This window comes from Dendrobates tinctorius, unplaced genomic scaffold (assembly GCF_039654945.1).
Source record: "Dendrobates tinctorius isolate UK_male_01 unplaced genomic scaffold, ASM3965494v1 ptg000449l, whole genome shotgun sequence".
Classification (NCBI taxonomy): domain Eukaryota; kingdom Metazoa; phylum Chordata; class Amphibia; order Anura; family Dendrobatidae; genus Dendrobates; species Dendrobates tinctorius.
Genome location: NW_027362111.1, coordinates 976,877 through 994,183, shown reverse-complemented (window position 1 = coordinate 994,183; position 17,307 = coordinate 976,877). Strand labels below are relative to the sequence as shown.

Below are 17,307 nucleotides of genomic sequence, written 5' to 3'. Positions count from 1 at the left end.
CGCTGTCCACCGTGAGCCCGGTGTGGTGTGTGACATGTCTGCTGTGTCCCCACAGGGAGGAGCCCTGCGCTGTCCACCGTGAGCCCGGTGTGGTGTGTGACATGTCTGCTGTGTGTCCTCAGGGAGGAGCCCTGCGCTGTCCATCATGAGCCCGGTGTGGTGTGTGACATGTCTGCTGTGTGTCCCCAGGGAGGAGCCCTGCGCTGTCCACCATGAGCCTGGTGTGGTGTGTGACATGTCTGCTGTGTGTCCTCAGGGAGGAGCCCTGCGCTGTCCACCATGAGCCCGGTGTGGTGTGTGACATGTCTGCTGTGTGTCCTCAGGGAGGAGCCCTGCGCTGTCCACCATGATCCCGGTGTGGTGTGTGACATGTCTGCTGTGTGTCCCCAGGGAGGAGCAATGCGCTGTCCACCATGAGCCCGGTGTGGTGTGTGACATGTCTGCTGTGTGTCCTCAGGGAGGAGCAATGCGCTGTCCACCATGAGCCCGGTGTGGTGTGTGACATGTCTGCTGTGTGTCCTCAGGGAGGAGCCCTGCGCTGTCCACCATGAGCCCGGTGTGGTGTGTGACATGTCTGCTGTGTGTCCCCAGGGAGGAGCCCTGCGCTGTCCACCGTGAGCCCGGTGTGGTGTGTGACATGTCTGCTGTGTGTCCTCAGGGAGGAGCAATGCGCTGTCCACCATGAGCCCGGTGTGGTGTGTGACATGTCTGCTGTGTGTCCTCAGGGAGGAGCCCTGCGCTGTCCACCATGAGCCCGGTGTGGTGTGTGACATGTCTGCTGTGTGTCCCCAGGGAGGAGCCCTGCGCTGTCCACCATGAGCCCGGTGTGGTGTGTGACATGTCTGCTGTGTGTCCTCAGGGAGGAGCCCTGCGCTGTCCAGCATGAACCCGGTGTGGTGTGTGACATGTCTGCTGTGTGTCCTCAGGGAGGAGCCCTGCGCTGCCCACCATGAGCCCGGTGTGGTGTGTGACATGTCTACTGTGTGTCCTCAGGGAGGAGCCCTGCGCTGTCCACCGTGAGCCCGGTGTGGTGTGTGACATGTCTGCTGTGTGTCCTCAGGGAGGAGCCCTGCGCTGTCCACCGTGAGCCCGGTGTGGTGTGTGACATGTCTGCTGTGTCCCCCCAGGGAGGATCCCTGCGCTGTCCACCATGAGCCCGGTGTGGTGTGTGACATGTCTGCTGTGTGTCCCCAGGGAGGAGCCCTGCGCTGTCCACCATGAGCTCGGTGTGGTGTGTGACATGTCTGCTGTGTGTCCTCAGGGAGGAGCCCTGCGCTGTCCACCATGAGCCTGGTGTGGTGTGTGACATGTCTGCTGTGTGTCCCCAGGGAGGAGCCCTGCGCTGTCCACCATGAGCCCGGTGTGGTGTGTGACATGTCTGCTGTGTCCCCCCAGGGAGGAGCCCTGCGCTGTCCACCATGAGCCCGGTGTGGCGTGTGACATGTCTGCTGTGTCCCCCCAGGGAGGAGCCCTGCGCTGTCCACCGTGAGCCCGGTGTGGCGTGTGACATGTCTGCTGTGTCCTCCCAGGGAGGAGCCCTGCGCTGTCCACCGTGAGCCCGGTGTGGTGTGTGACATGTCTGCTGTGTGTCCCCAGGGAGGAGCCCTGCGCTGTCCACCGTGAGCCTGGTGTGGTGTGTGACATGTCTGCTGTGTGTCCCCAGGGAGGAGCCCTGCGCTGTCCACCGTGAGCCCGGTGTGGTGTGTGACATGTCTGCTGTGTGTCCTCAGGGAGGAGCCCTGCGCTGTCCACCGTGAGCCTGGTGTGGTGTGTGACATGTCTGCTGTGTCCCCCCAGGGAGGAGCCCTGCTCTGTCCACCATGAGCCTGGTGTGGTGTGTGATATGTCTGCTGTGTCCTCCCAGGGAGGAGCCCTGCTCTGTCCACCATGAGCCTGGTGTGGTGTGTGATATGTCTGCTGTGTCCTCCCAGGGAGGAGCCCTGCGCTGCCCACCATGAGCCTGGTGTGGTGTGTGATATGTCTGCTGTGTCCTCCCAGGGAGGAGCCCTGCTCTGTCCACCGTGAGCCCGGTGTGGTGTGTGACATGTCTGGTGTGTGTCCTCAGGTTGTCCGGGAGTTCATTGCCGGCCTGGAGTCTCACATTGAAGATCGGGAATGCTTCAGGAATTGTCTTCTGCCGTGTGGCCGCCGCTGCACTGAAGATGAGGAGGATAGGTGATGATGGCTGGGTGCTGGGTGGCTTTACTAGGTTCTGGGTGGCTTGGCTGGGTGATGACAGCTGTATAATAGTGCCGTGTCCTCTCGTTGCAGATCTCCGCTGATTGGATCCTTTCTGGACAGTCTAATAAAGATCCTGCTGGGCATTGACATATTACAGGTACAAGTGAGCAGCCGTGGATGAGACCACAGTCCAGCAGGACTGTCGTGTGTAAAGAATCTAGAGGTTCGCTCTCATGTTTTGCCATGTGCGGACCACCTTGAGAGAATCCTCACCACAAGATCGGAGCGAGTCTGACAGTCGAAATTCCACAGACAAATAGTTGAGGTCCACCCGGCCTGGTGGGTGAAGGGAAGACCCTGCTGTGTTCAGGGGGGTTTTTACTAGGGGTCTTCCCTCTGGATCTTTTCAAGTCTGGATCTGTGTTTGCTGCTCTGAACACAATGTGGAGACAACTCATTCATGTTCCTTGGCGACTTCACCTGCCACTCTGAGGGTGTGTGGTGGTCCGTGACTTCAGCTGGAGGTGGTAAGGGACAGAGTCTGTGGAGGTTCCTGTGATTACTGCCGTTGAGTTCACTTTGGGGGCAGGGGGGGGGGGTGTCTGTGGTGGACGCATCTGGCAAGTGTGATGCTGACTCACAAACTCCACCTGTAGTCGGAGAGCTCATTGCTTGTCTTTCTCTCCAGGAGCCGCTTGTTAATCTGCTGTTTGAGAAGCTGCCGGAGTTTCTGTTCGATAGGTGAAGTATTTGCTGTCTGTCCGTCCCTCCCGCCAGCTGCTCGTCCCTCAATCTCTCCCTCCCACCGGCTGGCTGCTCATCCCTTCCGTTGGCTGGCCGCTCGTCCCTCAATCCCTCTCTCCCTACCGCCGGCCGCCCGCTCGTCCCTCAATCCCTCCCTCCCTACCGCCGGCCGCCAGCTCGTCCCTCAATCCCTCCCTCCCGCCAGCTCGTCCCTCAATCCCTCCCTCCCGCCAGCTCGTCCCTCAATCCCTCCCTCCCGCCAGCTCGTCCCTCAATCCCTCCCTCTCGCCCGCTCGTCCCTCAATCCCTCCCTCTCGCCCGCTCGTCCCTCAATCCCTCCCTCTCGCCCGCTCGTCCCTCAATCCCTCCCTCTCGCCCGCTCGTCCCTCAATCCCTCCCTCTCGCCCGCTCGTCCCTCAATCCCTCCCTCTCGCCGCCCGCTCGTCCAGCAATCCCTCCCTCTCGCCGCCCGCTCGTCCAGCAATCCCTCCCTCTCGCCGCCCGCTCGTCCAGCAATCCCTCCCTCTCGCCGCCCGCTCGTCCAGCAATCCCTCCCTCTCGCCGCCCGCTCGTCCAGCAATCCCTCCCTCTCGCCGCCCGCTCGTCCAGCAATCCCTCCCTCTCGCCGCCCGCTCGTCCAGCAATCCCTCCCTCTCGCCGCCCGCTCGTCCAGCAATCCCTCCCTCTCGCCGCCCGCTCGTCCAGCAATCCCTCCCTCTCGCCGCCCGCTCGTCCAGCAATCCCTCCCTCTCGCCGCCCGCTCGTCCAGCAATCCCTCCCTCTCGCCGCCCGCTCGTCCAGCAATCCCTCCCTCTCGCCGCCCGCTCGTCCAGCAATCCCTCCCTCTCGCCGCCCGCTCGTCCAGCAATCCCTCCCTCTCGCCGCCCGCTCGTCCAGCAATCCCTCCCTCTCGCCGCCCGCTCGTCCAGCAATCCCTCCCTCTCGCCGCCCGCTCGTCCAGCAATCCCTCCCTCTCGCCGCCCGCTCGTCCAGCAATCCCTCCCTCTCGCCGCCCGCTCGTCCAGCAATCCCTCCCTCTCGCCGCCCGCTCGTCCAGCAATCCCTCCCTCTCGCCGCCCGCTCGTCCAGCAATCCCTCCCTCTCGCCGCCCGCTCGTCCAGCAATCCCTCCCTCTCGCCGCCCGCTCGTCCAGCAATCCCTCCCTCTCGCCGCCCGCTCGTCCAGCAATCCCTCCCTCTCGCCGCCCGCTCGTCCAGCAATCCCTCCCTCTCGCCGCCCGCTCGTCCAGCAATCCCTCCCTCTCGCCGCCCGCTCGTCCAGCAATCCCTCCCTCTCGCCGCCCGCTCGTCCAGCAATCCCTCCCTCTCGCCGCCCGCTCGTCCAGCAATCCCTCCCTCTCGCCGCCCGCTCGTCCAGCAATCCCTCCCTCTCGCCGCCCGCTCGTCCAGCAATCCCTCCCTCTCGCCGCCCGCTCGTCCAGCAATCCCTCCCTCTCGCCGCCCGCTCGTCCAGCAATCCCTCCCTCTCGCCGCCCGCTCGTCCAGCAATCCCTCCCTCTCGCCGCCCGCTCGTCCAGCAATCCCTCCCTCTCGCCGCCCGCTCGTCCAGCAATCCCTCCCTCTCGCCGCCCGCTCGTCCAGCAATCCCTCCCTCTCGCCGCCCGCTCGTCCAGCAATCCCTCCCTCTCGCCGCCCGCTCGTCCAGCAATCCCTCCCTCTCGCCGCCCGCTCGTCCAGCAATCCCTCCCTCTCGCCGCCCGCTCGTCCAGCAATCCCTCCCTCTCGCCGCCCGCTCGTCCAGCAATCCCTCCCTCTCGCCGCCCGCTCGTCCAGCAATCCCTCCCTCTCGCCGCCCGCTCGTCCAGCAATCCCTCCCTCTCGCCGCCCGCTCGTCCAGCAATCCCTCCCTCTCGCCGCCCGCTCGTCCAGCAATCCCTCCCTCTCGCCGCCCGCTCGTCCAGCAATCCCTCCCTCTCGCCGCCCGCTCGTCCAGCAATCCCTCCCTCTCGCCGCCCGCTCGTCCAGCAATCCCTCCCTCTCGCCGCCCGCTCGTCCAGCAATCCCTCCCTCTCGCCGCCCGCTCGTCCAGCAATCCCTCCCTCTCGCCGCCCGCTCGTCCAGCAATCCCTCCCTCTCGCCGCCCGCTCGTCCAGCAATCCCTCCCTCTCGCCGCCCGCTCGTCCAGCAATCCCTCCCTCTCGCCGCCCGCTCGTCCAGCAATCCCTCCCTCTCGCCGCCCGCTCGTCCAGCAATCCCTCCCTCTCGCCGCCCGCTCGTCCAGCAATCCCTCCCTCTCGCCGCCCGCTCGTCCAGCAATCCCTCCCTCTCGCCGCCCGCTCGTCCAGCAATCCCTCCCTCTCGCCGCCCGCTCGTCCAGCAATCCCTCCCTCTCGCCGCCCGCTCGTCCAGCAATCCCTCCCTCTCGCCGCCCGCTCGTCCAGCAATCCCTCCCTCTCGCCGCCCGCTCGTCCAGCAATCCCTCCCTCTCGCCGCCCGCTCGTCCAGCAATCCCTCCCTCTCGCCGCCCGCTCGTCCAGCAATCCCTCCCGCCAGCCGCCCGCTCGTCCAGCAATCCCTCCCGCCAGCCGCCCGCTCGTCCAGCAATCCCTCCCGCCAGCCGCCCGCTCGTCCAGCAATCCCTCCCGCCAGCCGCCCGCTCGTCCAGCAATCCCTCCCGCCAGCCGCCCGCTCGTCCAGCAATCCCTCCCTCCCGCCAGCCGCCCGCTCGTCCAGCAATCCCTCCCTCCCGCCAGCCGCCCGCTCGTCCAGCAATCCCTCCCTCCCGCCAGCCGCCCGCTCGTCCAGCAATCCCTCCCTCCCGCCAGCCGCCCGCTCGTCCAGCAATCCCTCCCGCCAGCCGCCCGCTCGTCCAGCAATCCCTCCCGCCAGCCGCCCGCTCGTCCAGCAATCCCTCCCGCCAGCCGCCCGCTCGTCCAGCAATCCCTCCCGCCAGCCGCCCGCTCGTCCAGCAATCCCTCCCGCCAGCCGCCCGCTCGTCCAGCAATCCCTCCCGCCAGCCGCCCGCTCGTCCAGCAATCCCTCCCGCCAGCCGCCCGCTCGTCCAGCAATCCCTCCCGCCAGCCGCCCGCTCGTCCAGCAATCCCTCCCGCCAGCCGCCCGCTCGTCCAGCAATCCCTCCCTCTCGCCGCCCGCTCGTCCAGCAATCCCTCCCTCTCGCCGCCCGCTCGTCCAGCAATCCCTCCCTCTCGCCGCCCGCTCGTCCAGCAATCCCTCCCTCTCGCCGCCCGCTCGTCCAGCAATCCCTCCCTCTCGCCGCCCGCTCGTCCAGCAATCCCTCCCTCTCGCCGCCCGCTCGTCCAGCAATCCCTCCCTCTCGCCGCCCGCTCGTCCAGCAATCCCTCCCTCTCGCCGCCCGCTCGTCCAGCAATCCCTCCCTCTCGCCGCCCGCTCGTCCAGCAATCCCTCCCTCTCGCCGCCCGCTCGTCCAGCAATCCCTCCCTCTCGCCGCCCGCTCGTCCAGCAATCCCTCCCTCCCGCCGCCCGCTCGTCCAGCAATCCCTCCCTCCCGCCAGCCGCCCGCTCGTCCAGCAATCCCTCCCTCCCGCCAGCCGCCCGCTCGTCCAGCAATCCCTCCCTCCCGCCAGCCGCCCGCTCGTCCAGCAATCCCTCCCTCCCGCCAGCCGCCCGCTCGTCCAGCAATCCCTCCCTCCCGCCAGCCGCCCGCTCGTCCAGCAATCCCTCCCGCCAGCCGCCCGCTCGTCCAGCAATCCCTCCCGCCAGCCGCCCGCTCGTCCAGCAATCCCTCCCGCCAGCCGCCCGCTCGTCCAGCAATCCCTCCCGCCAGCCGCCCGCTCGTCCAGCAATCCCTCCCGCCAGCCGCCCGCTCGTCCAGCAATCCCTCCCTCCCGCCAGCCGCCCGCTCGTCCAGCAATCCCTCCCTCCCGCCAGCCGCCCGCTCGTCCAGCAATCCCTCCCTCCCGCCAGCCGCCCGCTCGTCCAGCAATCCCTCCCTCCCGCCAGCCGCCCGCTCGTCCAGCAATCCCTCCCGCCAGCCGCCCGCTCGTCCAGCAATCCCTCCCGCCAGCCGCCCGCTCGTCCAGCAATCCCTCCCGCCAGCCGCCCGCTCGTCCAGCAATCCCTCCCGCCAGCCGCCCGCTCGTCCAGCAATCCCTCCCGCCAGCCGCCCGCTCGTCCAGCAATCCCTCCCGCCAGCCGCCCGCTCGTCCAGCAATCCCTCCCGCCAGCCGCCCGCTCGTCCAGCCACTCTGACAGTAATGTGCTTTTCCTTGCTAGTTTTGGCAGTGATGGGATCTGTATTCCCCGACTGATTATTAACCAACTGAAGTGGCTGGATCTTGTGGTGAGCGGGAAGGTGAGTGAGGAGGGTCTGCAGCGCAAAGCTCTGGTGTCAGTGGCTACCTATTGTTTATAACGTCGGAGGTCGGAGCTCAGACCAAGACGCCCGGGGGAAACATGGGGCTTCATGGATGCAGGGTCCCAGTTTATTCTGTAATCTGTCCTGGTGGGATTAGTTGCTGCTCCCTCGCGCCGGTGACTTGACTGCGTGCTGTAGTCTCTCCTATTGGGATTAGTTGCTGCTCCCTCACCCCGATCACTGGCCACGTTCTGTAGTCTCTCCTAATGGGATTAGTTGCTGCTCCCTCAACCCGATCACTGGCCACGTGCTGTAGTCTCTCCTATTGGGATTAGTCGCTGCTCCCTCACCCCGGTGACTTGACTGCGTGCTGTAGTCTCTCCTATTGGGATTAGTTGCTGCTCCCTCGCCCCGATCACTGGCCACGTGCTGTAGTCTCTCCTATTGGGATTAGTCGCTGCTCCCTCACCCCGGTGACTTGACTGCGTGCTGTAGTCTCTCCCTGTGGGATTAGTCGCTGCTCCCTCGCCCTGATCACTGGCCGCGTGCTGTAGTCTCTCCCATTGGGATTAGTCGCTGCTCCCTCACCCCTGATCACTGGCCGCGTGCTGTAGTCTCTCCCATTGGGATTAGTCGCTGCTCCCTCGCCCTGATCACTGGCCGCGTGCTGTAGTCTCTCCCATTGGGATTAGTCGCTGCTCCCTCACCCCTGATCACTGGCCGCGTGCTGTAGTCTCTCCCATTGGGATTAGTCGCTGCTCCCTCACCCCTGATCACTGGCCGCGTGCTGTAGTCTCTCCCATTGGGATTAGTCGCTGCTCCCTCACCCCCGATCACTGGCCGCGTGCTGTAGTCTCTCCCATTGGGATTAGTCGCTGCTCCCTCGCCCTGATCACTGGCCGCGTGCTGTAGTCTCTCCCATTGGGATTAGTCGCTGCTCCCTCGCCCTGATCACTGGCCGCGTGCTGTAGTCTCTCCCATTGGGATTAGTCGCTGCCCCCTCACCCCCGATCACTGGCCGCGTGCTGTAGTCTCTCCCAGTCGTTTTAGTCGCTGCTCCCTTACCCCAATGACTGGCCACTCACTGTCACCTGCAGATTAGCGGGAAGTATGAGGTGAGCTTCAGGATATCATCTGTCTGTCTAGGAGCTGACCGGTAAGATCATGCAGCTGGTGACTGTGGCGCCTGCGGATGTTCAGCAGCACGTGATCAGCGCTCTTCCTGAAATCCTGGAGGACTCTGAGCACAATGATGTTGCCCGCGAGCTTAGGTAATGGCTGGGGGCTGGATCTCGGTGTAAGGGAACGGGCCCTGCTGATCTGACCTGGAGAAGTCTTTATGGTGCTGATCGTCTGTTTCTGCAGCTCAGTATTAAAGCAGAACACGCAGCTGATGGTTCCCGTGCTCGATGCTTTCTCCAGCCTGAACCTGAGCACAGAGCTGCTGACCGAGGTACTGGGGGGTCCGACTCGTGTGGTTATACACGGCGGACCCCTTATTCCAGGTGTGGGGTGGGTGTATGTCCTGTGTAGTGATGTGTGATGGACCCCCATATTCTAGGTCCGGCTGTGGGTCATGTCTGCTCTCTGTGCTGTGGATCTGGATGTGGTTCCTGTGATAGTGAAGTTTATTCTGCACACAGTGACCCCCTCGGACGCCCTGGAGGTGAGACCTGTCCTAATCATGGGGGGCCATCTGAGGAGGGGAGGGGGTGATTGGATCCTTGGTTTCCCTTCTCACTTTCCAGGTGATCTCTGAGCTCCGAAGATGCCTTGATGTGGAGTCGTGTGTTCCGCGGTCGCAGGTCCTGGCCACCAAATCAGCTGGGTAGGTGCCGCTGGTCTGGCTCAGGGGAGTGACCACCGACCTCACGGGTCACTAAACGGTTTTGTTTTTCAGTGTTGTTAGGCCCCCGGGGCGCAGCAGCCAAGACACGGTCACCGTCCTGATGGAAGTTATTAAGTCAGCGGTCTGTTTTCAGAAGCACACGTGTGACGCATGGATAAAGGTGAGCCCAACATGGTATACCCCGCCGTTACGTGTACACACGGGGGAGCCGCACACCCAACATGTGGCCTGAGAGACGCCGCTCCAATCACAGATGATTGTGTGTTTCTCTTCCAGGCGATAGACGATACGGAAACAGCGAAAGAGTTCAAGGTGAAGCCCGAGGGGAAGCACAGCATGGGGGGTAGTGGCAAGGGGGACGCGGGGTGGGTAAATGCTGGGGTGGAGAATATGCAGTGTACAAGTGATGTTTCTCTGCCTCCCTTTTCCTCCTCCTTCCCCTACCACTCTCCTCTTCCTCCTTCCTCCTTTCCTCCTCCTCCTTTCCTCCTCCTCCTCCTTCCTCCTTTCCTCCTCCTCCTCCTTCCTCTTTTCCTCCTCCTCCTCCTTCCTCTTTTCCTCCTTCTTCTTCTTTCTTCTTTCTTCTTCTTTCTTCCTTCTTCCTTCTTCCTTCTTTCTTCCTTCTTCTTTCTTTCTTCCTTCTTTCTTCTTCCTTCTTTCTTCTTCCTTCTTCTTCTTCCTCCTTCTTCTTCCTCCTTCTTCTTCTTCTTCCTTCTTCTTCTTCCTTCTTCTTCTTCCTTCTTCTTCTTCCTTCTTCTTCTTCCTTCTTCTTCCTTCTTCTTCCTTCTTCTTCTTTCTTCTTCTTTCTTCTTCTTTCTTCTTCTTTCTTCTTCTTTCTTCTTCTTCTTTCTTCTTCTTTCTTCTTCTTTCTTCTTCTTCCTTCTTCTTTCTTCCTTCTTCTTCCTTCTTCTTTCTTCTTCTTCTTTCTTCTTTCTTCTTCTTTCTTCTTCTTCTTTCTTCTTTCTTCTTCTTTTTCTTCTTCTTCCTTCTTCTTCCTTCTTCTTCCTTCTTCTTTCTTCCTTCTTTCTTCCTTCTTCTTCCTTCTTCTTCCTTCTTCTTCCTTCTTCTTCCTTCTTCTTCCTTCTTCTTCCTTCTTCTTCCTTCTTCTTCCTTCTTCTTCCTTCTTCTTCCTTCTTCTTCCTCCTTCTTCTTCCTTCTTCTTCCTTCTTCTTCCTTCTTCTTCCTTCTTCTTCTTCCTTCTTCTTCCTTCTTCTTCCTTCTTCTTCCTTCTTCTTCCTTCTTCTTCCTTCTTCTTCCTTCTTCTTCCTTCTTCTTCCTTCTTCTTCCTTCTTCTTCCTTCTTCTTCCTTCTTCTTCCTTCTTCTTCCTTCTTCTTCCTTCTTCTTCCTTCTTCTTCCTTCTTCTTCCTTCTTCTTCCTTCTTCTTCCTTCTTCTTCCTTCTTCTTCCTTCTTCTTCCTTCTTCTTCCTTCTTCTTCCTTCTTCTTCCTTCTTCTTCCTTCTTCTTCCTTCTTCTTCCTTCTTCTTCCTTCTTCTTCCTTCTTCTTCCTTCTTCTTCCTTCTTCTTCCTTCTTCTTCCTTCGTCTTCCTTCGTCTTCCTTCTTCTTCCTTCGTCTTCCTTCTTCTTCCTTCTTCTTCCTTCTTCTTCTTTCTTCTTCTTTCTTCTTCTTTCTTCTTCTTTCTTCTTCTTTCTTCTTCTTCTTCTTCTTCTTTCTTCTTCTTTCTTCTTCTTTCTTCTTCTTTCTTCTTCTTTCTTCTTCTTTCTTCTTCTTTCTTCTTCTTTCTTCTTCTTTCTTCTTCTTTCTTCTTCTTTCTTCTTCTTTCTTCTTCTTTCTTCTTCTTTCTTCTTCTTTCTTCTTCTTTCTTCTTCTTTCTTCTTCTTTCTTCTTCTTTCTTCTTTCTTCTTTCTTTCTTCTTTCTTCTTTCTTCTTTCTTCTTTCTTCTTCTTTCTTCTTCCTCCTCCTTTCTACAGGTCGCCGACTTCTTGGTTCTTTTGATCTTTTACACTACAAATTCAAACTGCAAGCGACAAGTGGAGCGTGTGCTGAAGGGCAAGATGCGCTCTGGCTGCATCACTAATCAGCTGCTGCAGAACATCTTCCGCAGTCACTCCCAGGTGATGTGCAGGCGTCTATTGTAGTAACCTCCGCTCCAGTAGCGGCCGGGTCCTAAGGGTGAGGGCTTGTTACCCCTGTCGCCTCCGTGTGTATCTGCCCTGGGCGAGGGGCCGTGGCACCTAGCAGACGCTTCCTAGGGGCCATGTGGGAAGGAATGAATGTAGTTTTGGGGGCCGAGAGTCAGGTGTTGGGGGGTGTCCATAGTGCCGGAGGAGCTCAGCTGTATAGGAGTTTGCCTGCCTTGTGTTCTGCATTGGTGGGGAGGGTACGTAGTTTCGGGGACTCACCCGCTGTCCTGTGTTGAGGGGGGGATGATGTATGTAGTGTCGAGGGGACGACTTGCCCAGTGTCCTGTATTTTGGGGGTGCTCGCCCGGGTCCATGTCTTCACTGGTTGCTTCCTCCACAGGTCCTGATGGGCTACTTTGCGTCCATCCTGTCTTTGGCGCAGACTCTCCTGAGGTGTGTGGAGCCGGTGGTGTCCTGCTTCGGCAGCCATCTTTATAAGCACTCCTTCCTGGTGTTTGACCGTTACTGCCAGCAGGTCAGTGATGGTGGTGGGCATTCCGGTTTTCGTGTTTTGTTGTGCGATTGGTAACTATGGCCTGTTCTTCTTGGCATTGGCAGGAACTGATGGCTGCTTTGGTTGCTCACGTGTGCAGTGGTTATGCTGACGAGGTGGACACCGCTCTGGATGTGATGAGTGACCTGGTGTCCAGTCACACGTCTACGGTGGGTCTATACGCAGTCTTTATAAAGGTGAGTGTCTGTGCTGCCATTGCTGTCACCTTCATGTTTATGTAAGTACAGAACGGAGAAGGAAGAGCGAGGAAATGTCGCTAAAATCCCACAGCTGCGGGGCTGCTGCTAAAATCCCACAGGTGTGTGGTGGTTGGAAAACACTCAGGGGATCCCACAGATATCTCTCCGCCATTGCCAAGGTGTCATAAACCGACACTGCCACCTCTGATCGTCAGGACAATTACGGAATTGACTGACCAGTTGTGGACGAGGCCGGTTATCGGAGGGGCTCACCGTGAGAGTATGGTAGATACAGCGAATGGAATATACAGTCATATGTTAAAGTTTGGGCACCCCTATTAATATTAACCTTTTTTCTTTATAACAATTTTGGTTTTTGCAACAGCTATTTCAGTTTCATATATCTAATAACTGATGGACTCAGTTATATTTCTGGATTCAAGTGAGGTTTATTGTACTAACAGAAAATGTGCAATCTGTATTTAAAAAAAATTTGACCAGTGCAAAAGTATGGGCACCTCAATATAAAAGTGACATTAATATTTCGTAGATCCTCCTTTTGCAAAAATAACAGCCTCTAGTTGCTTCCTGTAAGGCTGTGTGCACACGCTGCGGATTTTGCTGCGGTGTACAGTAGCATGATTCCCTATGGGAATCAAAAACCGCAATGCAGATGGTGCGGAATTTTCCACGCGGATTATCTGCGGTTTTCAATCCGCAGAAAGAATTGACATGTCAATTCTTTCTGCGGATTCCCCTGCGGTTTGCCATCTCCTCCCATTGAGGAGATGAAAAACCGCAGGGCAAAACCGCAGAGCAATCCGCAGGTAAAACCGCAGGTATTTTGACCTGCGGATTTTAGAAAATCCGCGCGGATGAATCCGCACCTAATCCGCGGCGTGTGCACACAGTCTAACTATTAATGAGATCCTGGATGAAGGTATTTGTGACCATTTACAAAACAATTCCAGTTCAGTTAAGCTTGATGGTCGCCGAGCATGGACAGCCCGCTTCAAATCATCCCACAGATGTTCAATGATATTCAGGTCTGGGGACTGGGATGGCCATTCCAGAACATTGTAATTGTTCCTCTGCATGAATGCCTGAGTAGATTTGGAGCGGTGTTTTGGATCATTGTCTTACTGAAATATCCATCCCCTGCGTAACTTCAACTTCGTCACTGATTCTTGCACATTATTGTCATTGCTGATACTGAGTTGAATCCATGCGGCCCTCAACTTTAACAAGATTCCCGGTGCCGGCATTGGCCACAGAGCCCCAAAGCATGATGGAACCTCCACCAAATTTTACTGTGGGTAGCAGGTGTTTTTCTTGGAATGCTGTGTTTTTTAGCCTTCATGCATAACGCCTTTTTGTATGACCAAACAACTCAATCTTTGCTTCATCAGTCCACAGGACCTTCTTCCACAATGTAACTGGCTTGTTCTAATGTGCTTTTGCATACCTCAGGCGACTGTTTGTGGCGTGCTTGCAGAAACGGCTTCTTTCGCATCACTCGCCCATACAGCTTCTCCTTGTGCGAAGTGCGCTGTATTGTTGACCGATGCACAGTGACACCATCTGCAGCAAGATGATGCTGCAGGTCTTTGGAGGTGGTCTGTGGATTGTCCTTGACTGTTCTCACCATTCTTCTTCTCTGCCTTTCTGATATTTTTCTTGGCCTGCCACTTCTGGGCTTAACAAGAACTGTACCTGTGTTCTTCCATTTCCTTACTATGTTCCTCACAGTGGAAACTGACAGGTTAAATCTCTGAGACAACTTTTTGTATCCTTCCCCTGAAAAGCTATGTTGAATAATCTTTGTTTTCAGATCATTTGAGAGTTGTTTTGAGGAGCCCATGATGCCACTCTTCATAGGAGAATCACATAGGAGAACTACTTGCAAGTGGCCACTTTAAATACCTTTTCTCATGATTTGATACACCTGGCTATGAAGTTCAAAGCTCAATGAGGTTACAAAACCAATTTAGTGCTTCAGGAAGTCAGTAAAAAGTAGTTAGGAGTGTTCAAATCAAGAAAATGATAAGGGTGCCCATACTTTTGCACCGGTCAAATTTTGTTTAAATGCAGATTGCACATTTTCTGTTAGTACAATAAACCTCATTTGAATCAAGAAATATAACTGAGTCCATCAGTTATTAGATATATGAAACTGAAATAGCTGCTGCAAAAACCAAAATTGTTATAAACAAAAAAGGTTAACATTAATAGGGGTGCCCAAACTTTAACATATGACTGTATATGTATATACCCTGGTGTACGGTCAGTAAGCAGAGAAGCTTCTCGCTGCCACCATCATTCATTTATACAGGCTGGTTGGACACCCGTTGCAGGCAGCGTATGGCTTCAGGGTGCGGTTCACAGAGCAAAAGGAACAGAGCTATTAAACTTTATATATGGTATATTTCATCCAAAAAGTAGTCTAGGCAGTGTTTATATAAAAAAAAAAAAAAAATACAAGATGATGCAAAATGGGAAGAAACAATACGATGCATACAATCACATACACTGACAGGAAATCGTCTTCACGGCGGCTCCTCGATTCGCAGCAGTGACCTTTCACTTGGGAATCATCCTAATAACACACTGAGCTATTAGGGAATGTGAGAACAGGCTGTGATGTGTAACATTCAGGAAGAGAAAGATGATTCCACCACCAGGAGCAAAACCGCAACAATGCAGCGACCTGACGAGACACTGCACAGCTCATCATGTGCTAAACCGCTGCAAGTCACATTTATGTATGAGATAGCGGAGATGATTGTCTCACGATCAAAGCTGTAGAAGAAGGTGAGGTATGGAGCCTGAGAGTCTGCAGGTCTTTTTAACCTCTGTAACCCTCTTTAATTGTCAGTGTAAAATTAAAGGATAAAAATAAGAAATGTACTGAATCTGATGTCGCAGGGTGGGCTCAGGCTTTTATGAAGAGAAGCTCTTCTTTTTTTTTTTTAAAACGGACAGAGCTTCAGTGAACTGCATCTCCCAGGACTGACAAAGAATATAATTCATCATTTGCTTTTATTAACACAAGTTATGCCCATATTCCTCCCCTCTGGTGATTCATAACAGGGCTGGTCTTCAGAAAATTATGGGATGTGGCTGTCTTTAGAAAATTATGGGATTCCCAAATTCCACAATATCTTTGTCCCTAGAGATCCCAGGTGGGAGATTAGGGTTAGGAAACTGTCATGTTTCCAATCATGATTTTACCTTTCTAGAGAGATGAAACATGGCATGGATAGCATCATCCATCTGACAGTTATTAACGTGAAACATATGACTCTCATATCTATCATATCTATGTCGTTCATAAAGACCTGAATTCATAATCTCTGAATGGAGGACAAAGGATTTTAAAATAATTGCCTGCTTCTCTGTTCAAAGAAGCTAGAGGTGATGGGTTATCTCTACTGGCCATAAAATTGTCATATCCCAAAACTCCGCTGTCGGCCTTGGCTGGTCTGTGATCCATGAAAACTTTAACTTTTCTTAGCAAGGGGGGTCCCTTTGCACTGGGATCATCTGGAGGTCATGTAGAGTTTACTAGGGAGCTAGCCTTGCTTCAGTATTCACTATTATGACTATGAGAGCTTGATAGACTTTTACCATTATGTCTATGACAATGTATATACCAAGGAAGAAAGCCTGAAAACGATGACCTGCGCTGTCAGGACAATCCATAGAGGTCGCCATTGTGCATGTCCTTTGGTAATGTTATACTCCGATAAGACCCGGTGGCGCTTTGTCCTTTCCAGTTTTTCTCCAAATGTGGATGTGCAGACAGGAAATTTACAGGTGGGAAAAGTCACCCCCCCCCCCAGCCTCTTGTATACACGGAGCCCAAACTTTGTGTCTGCTCCTCAGCAGATAAGTGAAGTGGGTCACCAGTTCACAGCAGGTCGGAGCTGAAGAATGAAGTGTGAGCTCTTGTTTCCTTCAGTCCATCAGTAGGCTGTGGCGACACCGCATTTAATCTGCATTATCCAGACATGTTGTTTTCCGTAGTCTCAGGGACGTGAGCTGGAGGTCATGGGAGAATGACTGGTGGCCCTTATTGTCAGTGAATCACTGGCCGCCATTTGTGGACGGGCTGCTGATCAGCTCTTGTGTCGCAGTCCTAGCATAGTTCTACTATCTTTGGGAAACAAAGGCACAATGTCTGAATGTTTAATATGTTGATGACCCATTGGTGCTCTGCAATATGAAGGGCAATCCGGGCATGCTGTCTGGACACTCCAGCGGTGGCCTCCTACCTCCTCCCCCAAGCCTGCGGTGGAATGGCTGAGGAGATGTGTCCTATAAATAGGAGGATCTGCCTGTGTTTAGAGAAGTCATGGCATCATCACTCCAACTGAGGAAATACAGAGCTGCCTCACTGACCATCGCTGGACCCTCAAAGACGCTTAAGAGGATCCAGGTTGGGACAATCAAGTCATCGGGCCTTGTACCTCAATGGACGGTCAGCTTCCTACACTTGTCGATACCTCCTCTCTGTGCATGCCACAGGTGGGGCAGCCGACCCTGGGAGCTCTGAAGCACCAGCTGCCATTATCCCGGCGAGTCAGCGGTAGGGTGTGACCCTGTAATGTGCACCATCTGGGGTATTTTGCTGGGACTGTTCTCTATGCCAATGTGTATTGGTGGTTCAATAAATTATTGCCGCACTGTTCTGTGCTCACCCTGTGTTGTCTGAGTAGCGTTACACCCTCGTTAAAGGGAGAGCGAGCGTTCGGCAGGACGATCCCTGGTCCATGCAGTTGCCGCTAGCGGACTCGTGGTAGCCACCGACCCCCTGTGTCTCCACATAAACCATACTTCAATCCCACAGGAACGGGGCAGAGGCACTGCTGCTAAAATCCTACAGGTCCTTGGCATGGGAGCTGCTGCTAAAATCCCATAAAGCCTTCCTTATTATTGCTGATTAGGAAATGGTCTCATTTAGATATTTCCTGACAACCGGCTTCTTCCTTGGCCCGGACACCCGGTTACTTGTCACTGTGGATCAGATGTATACAGTAACTAATAAGTGGAGATCCTTTTCTGCAGGGAATATTGGATCATCTGGACAATCTGAACTCTCATCAGACCCACAAACTCTTCCAGATCTTGTGTGTGCTGGGATCCAGTCCTGAAGGAGCCTACATCCAGGTACCGGAGCCAGGAACTGCGCAGTCACCCTGTGTGATGTGCGGGCGGTATATTGCGGGTCCATACATCAACCCTGTGTGGGTGGTATATAGCGGGTCCATACATCAACCCTGTGTGGGTGTTATATAGTGGGTCCATGCATCAACCCTGTGTGGGTGGTATATAGCGGGTCCATGCATCAACCCTGTGTGGGTGGTATATAGCGGGTCCATGCATCAACCCTGTGTGGGTG

The 17,307-nt window shown here is 55.7% G+C and overlaps 1 protein-coding gene across 4 annotated transcripts in view; it reads left to right on the top strand.

Annotated features, from left to right (window-relative positions):
- FANCD2 (FA complementation group D2) overlaps positions 1-17,307 on the top strand; it is a 204,465-nt gene that overhangs the window by 41,496 nt on the left and 145,662 nt on the right. For all 4 annotated transcript variants that reach the window (XM_073564320.1, XM_073564318.1, XM_073564319.1 and 1 more), the window contains exons 4-17: positions 2,066-2,175; positions 2,272-2,338; positions 2,870-2,922; positions 7,140-7,218; positions 8,368-8,492; positions 8,587-8,674; positions 8,783-8,887; positions 8,970-9,049; positions 9,122-9,230; positions 9,347-9,382; positions 11,001-11,144; positions 11,554-11,688; positions 11,772-11,903; positions 16,974-17,075. In XM_073564320.1, coding sequence (XP_073420421.1) covers positions 2,066-2,175; positions 2,272-2,338; positions 2,870-2,922; positions 7,140-7,218; positions 8,368-8,492; positions 8,587-8,674; positions 8,783-8,887; positions 8,970-9,049; positions 9,122-9,230; positions 9,347-9,382; positions 11,001-11,144; positions 11,554-11,688; positions 11,772-11,903; positions 16,974-17,075 — 1,365 coding nt within the window. The remainder of the gene's footprint in view (positions 1-2,065; positions 2,176-2,271; positions 2,339-2,869; positions 2,923-7,139; positions 7,219-8,367; positions 8,493-8,586; positions 8,675-8,782; positions 8,888-8,969; positions 9,050-9,121; positions 9,231-9,346; positions 9,383-11,000; positions 11,145-11,553; positions 11,689-11,771; positions 11,904-16,973; positions 17,076-17,307) is intronic.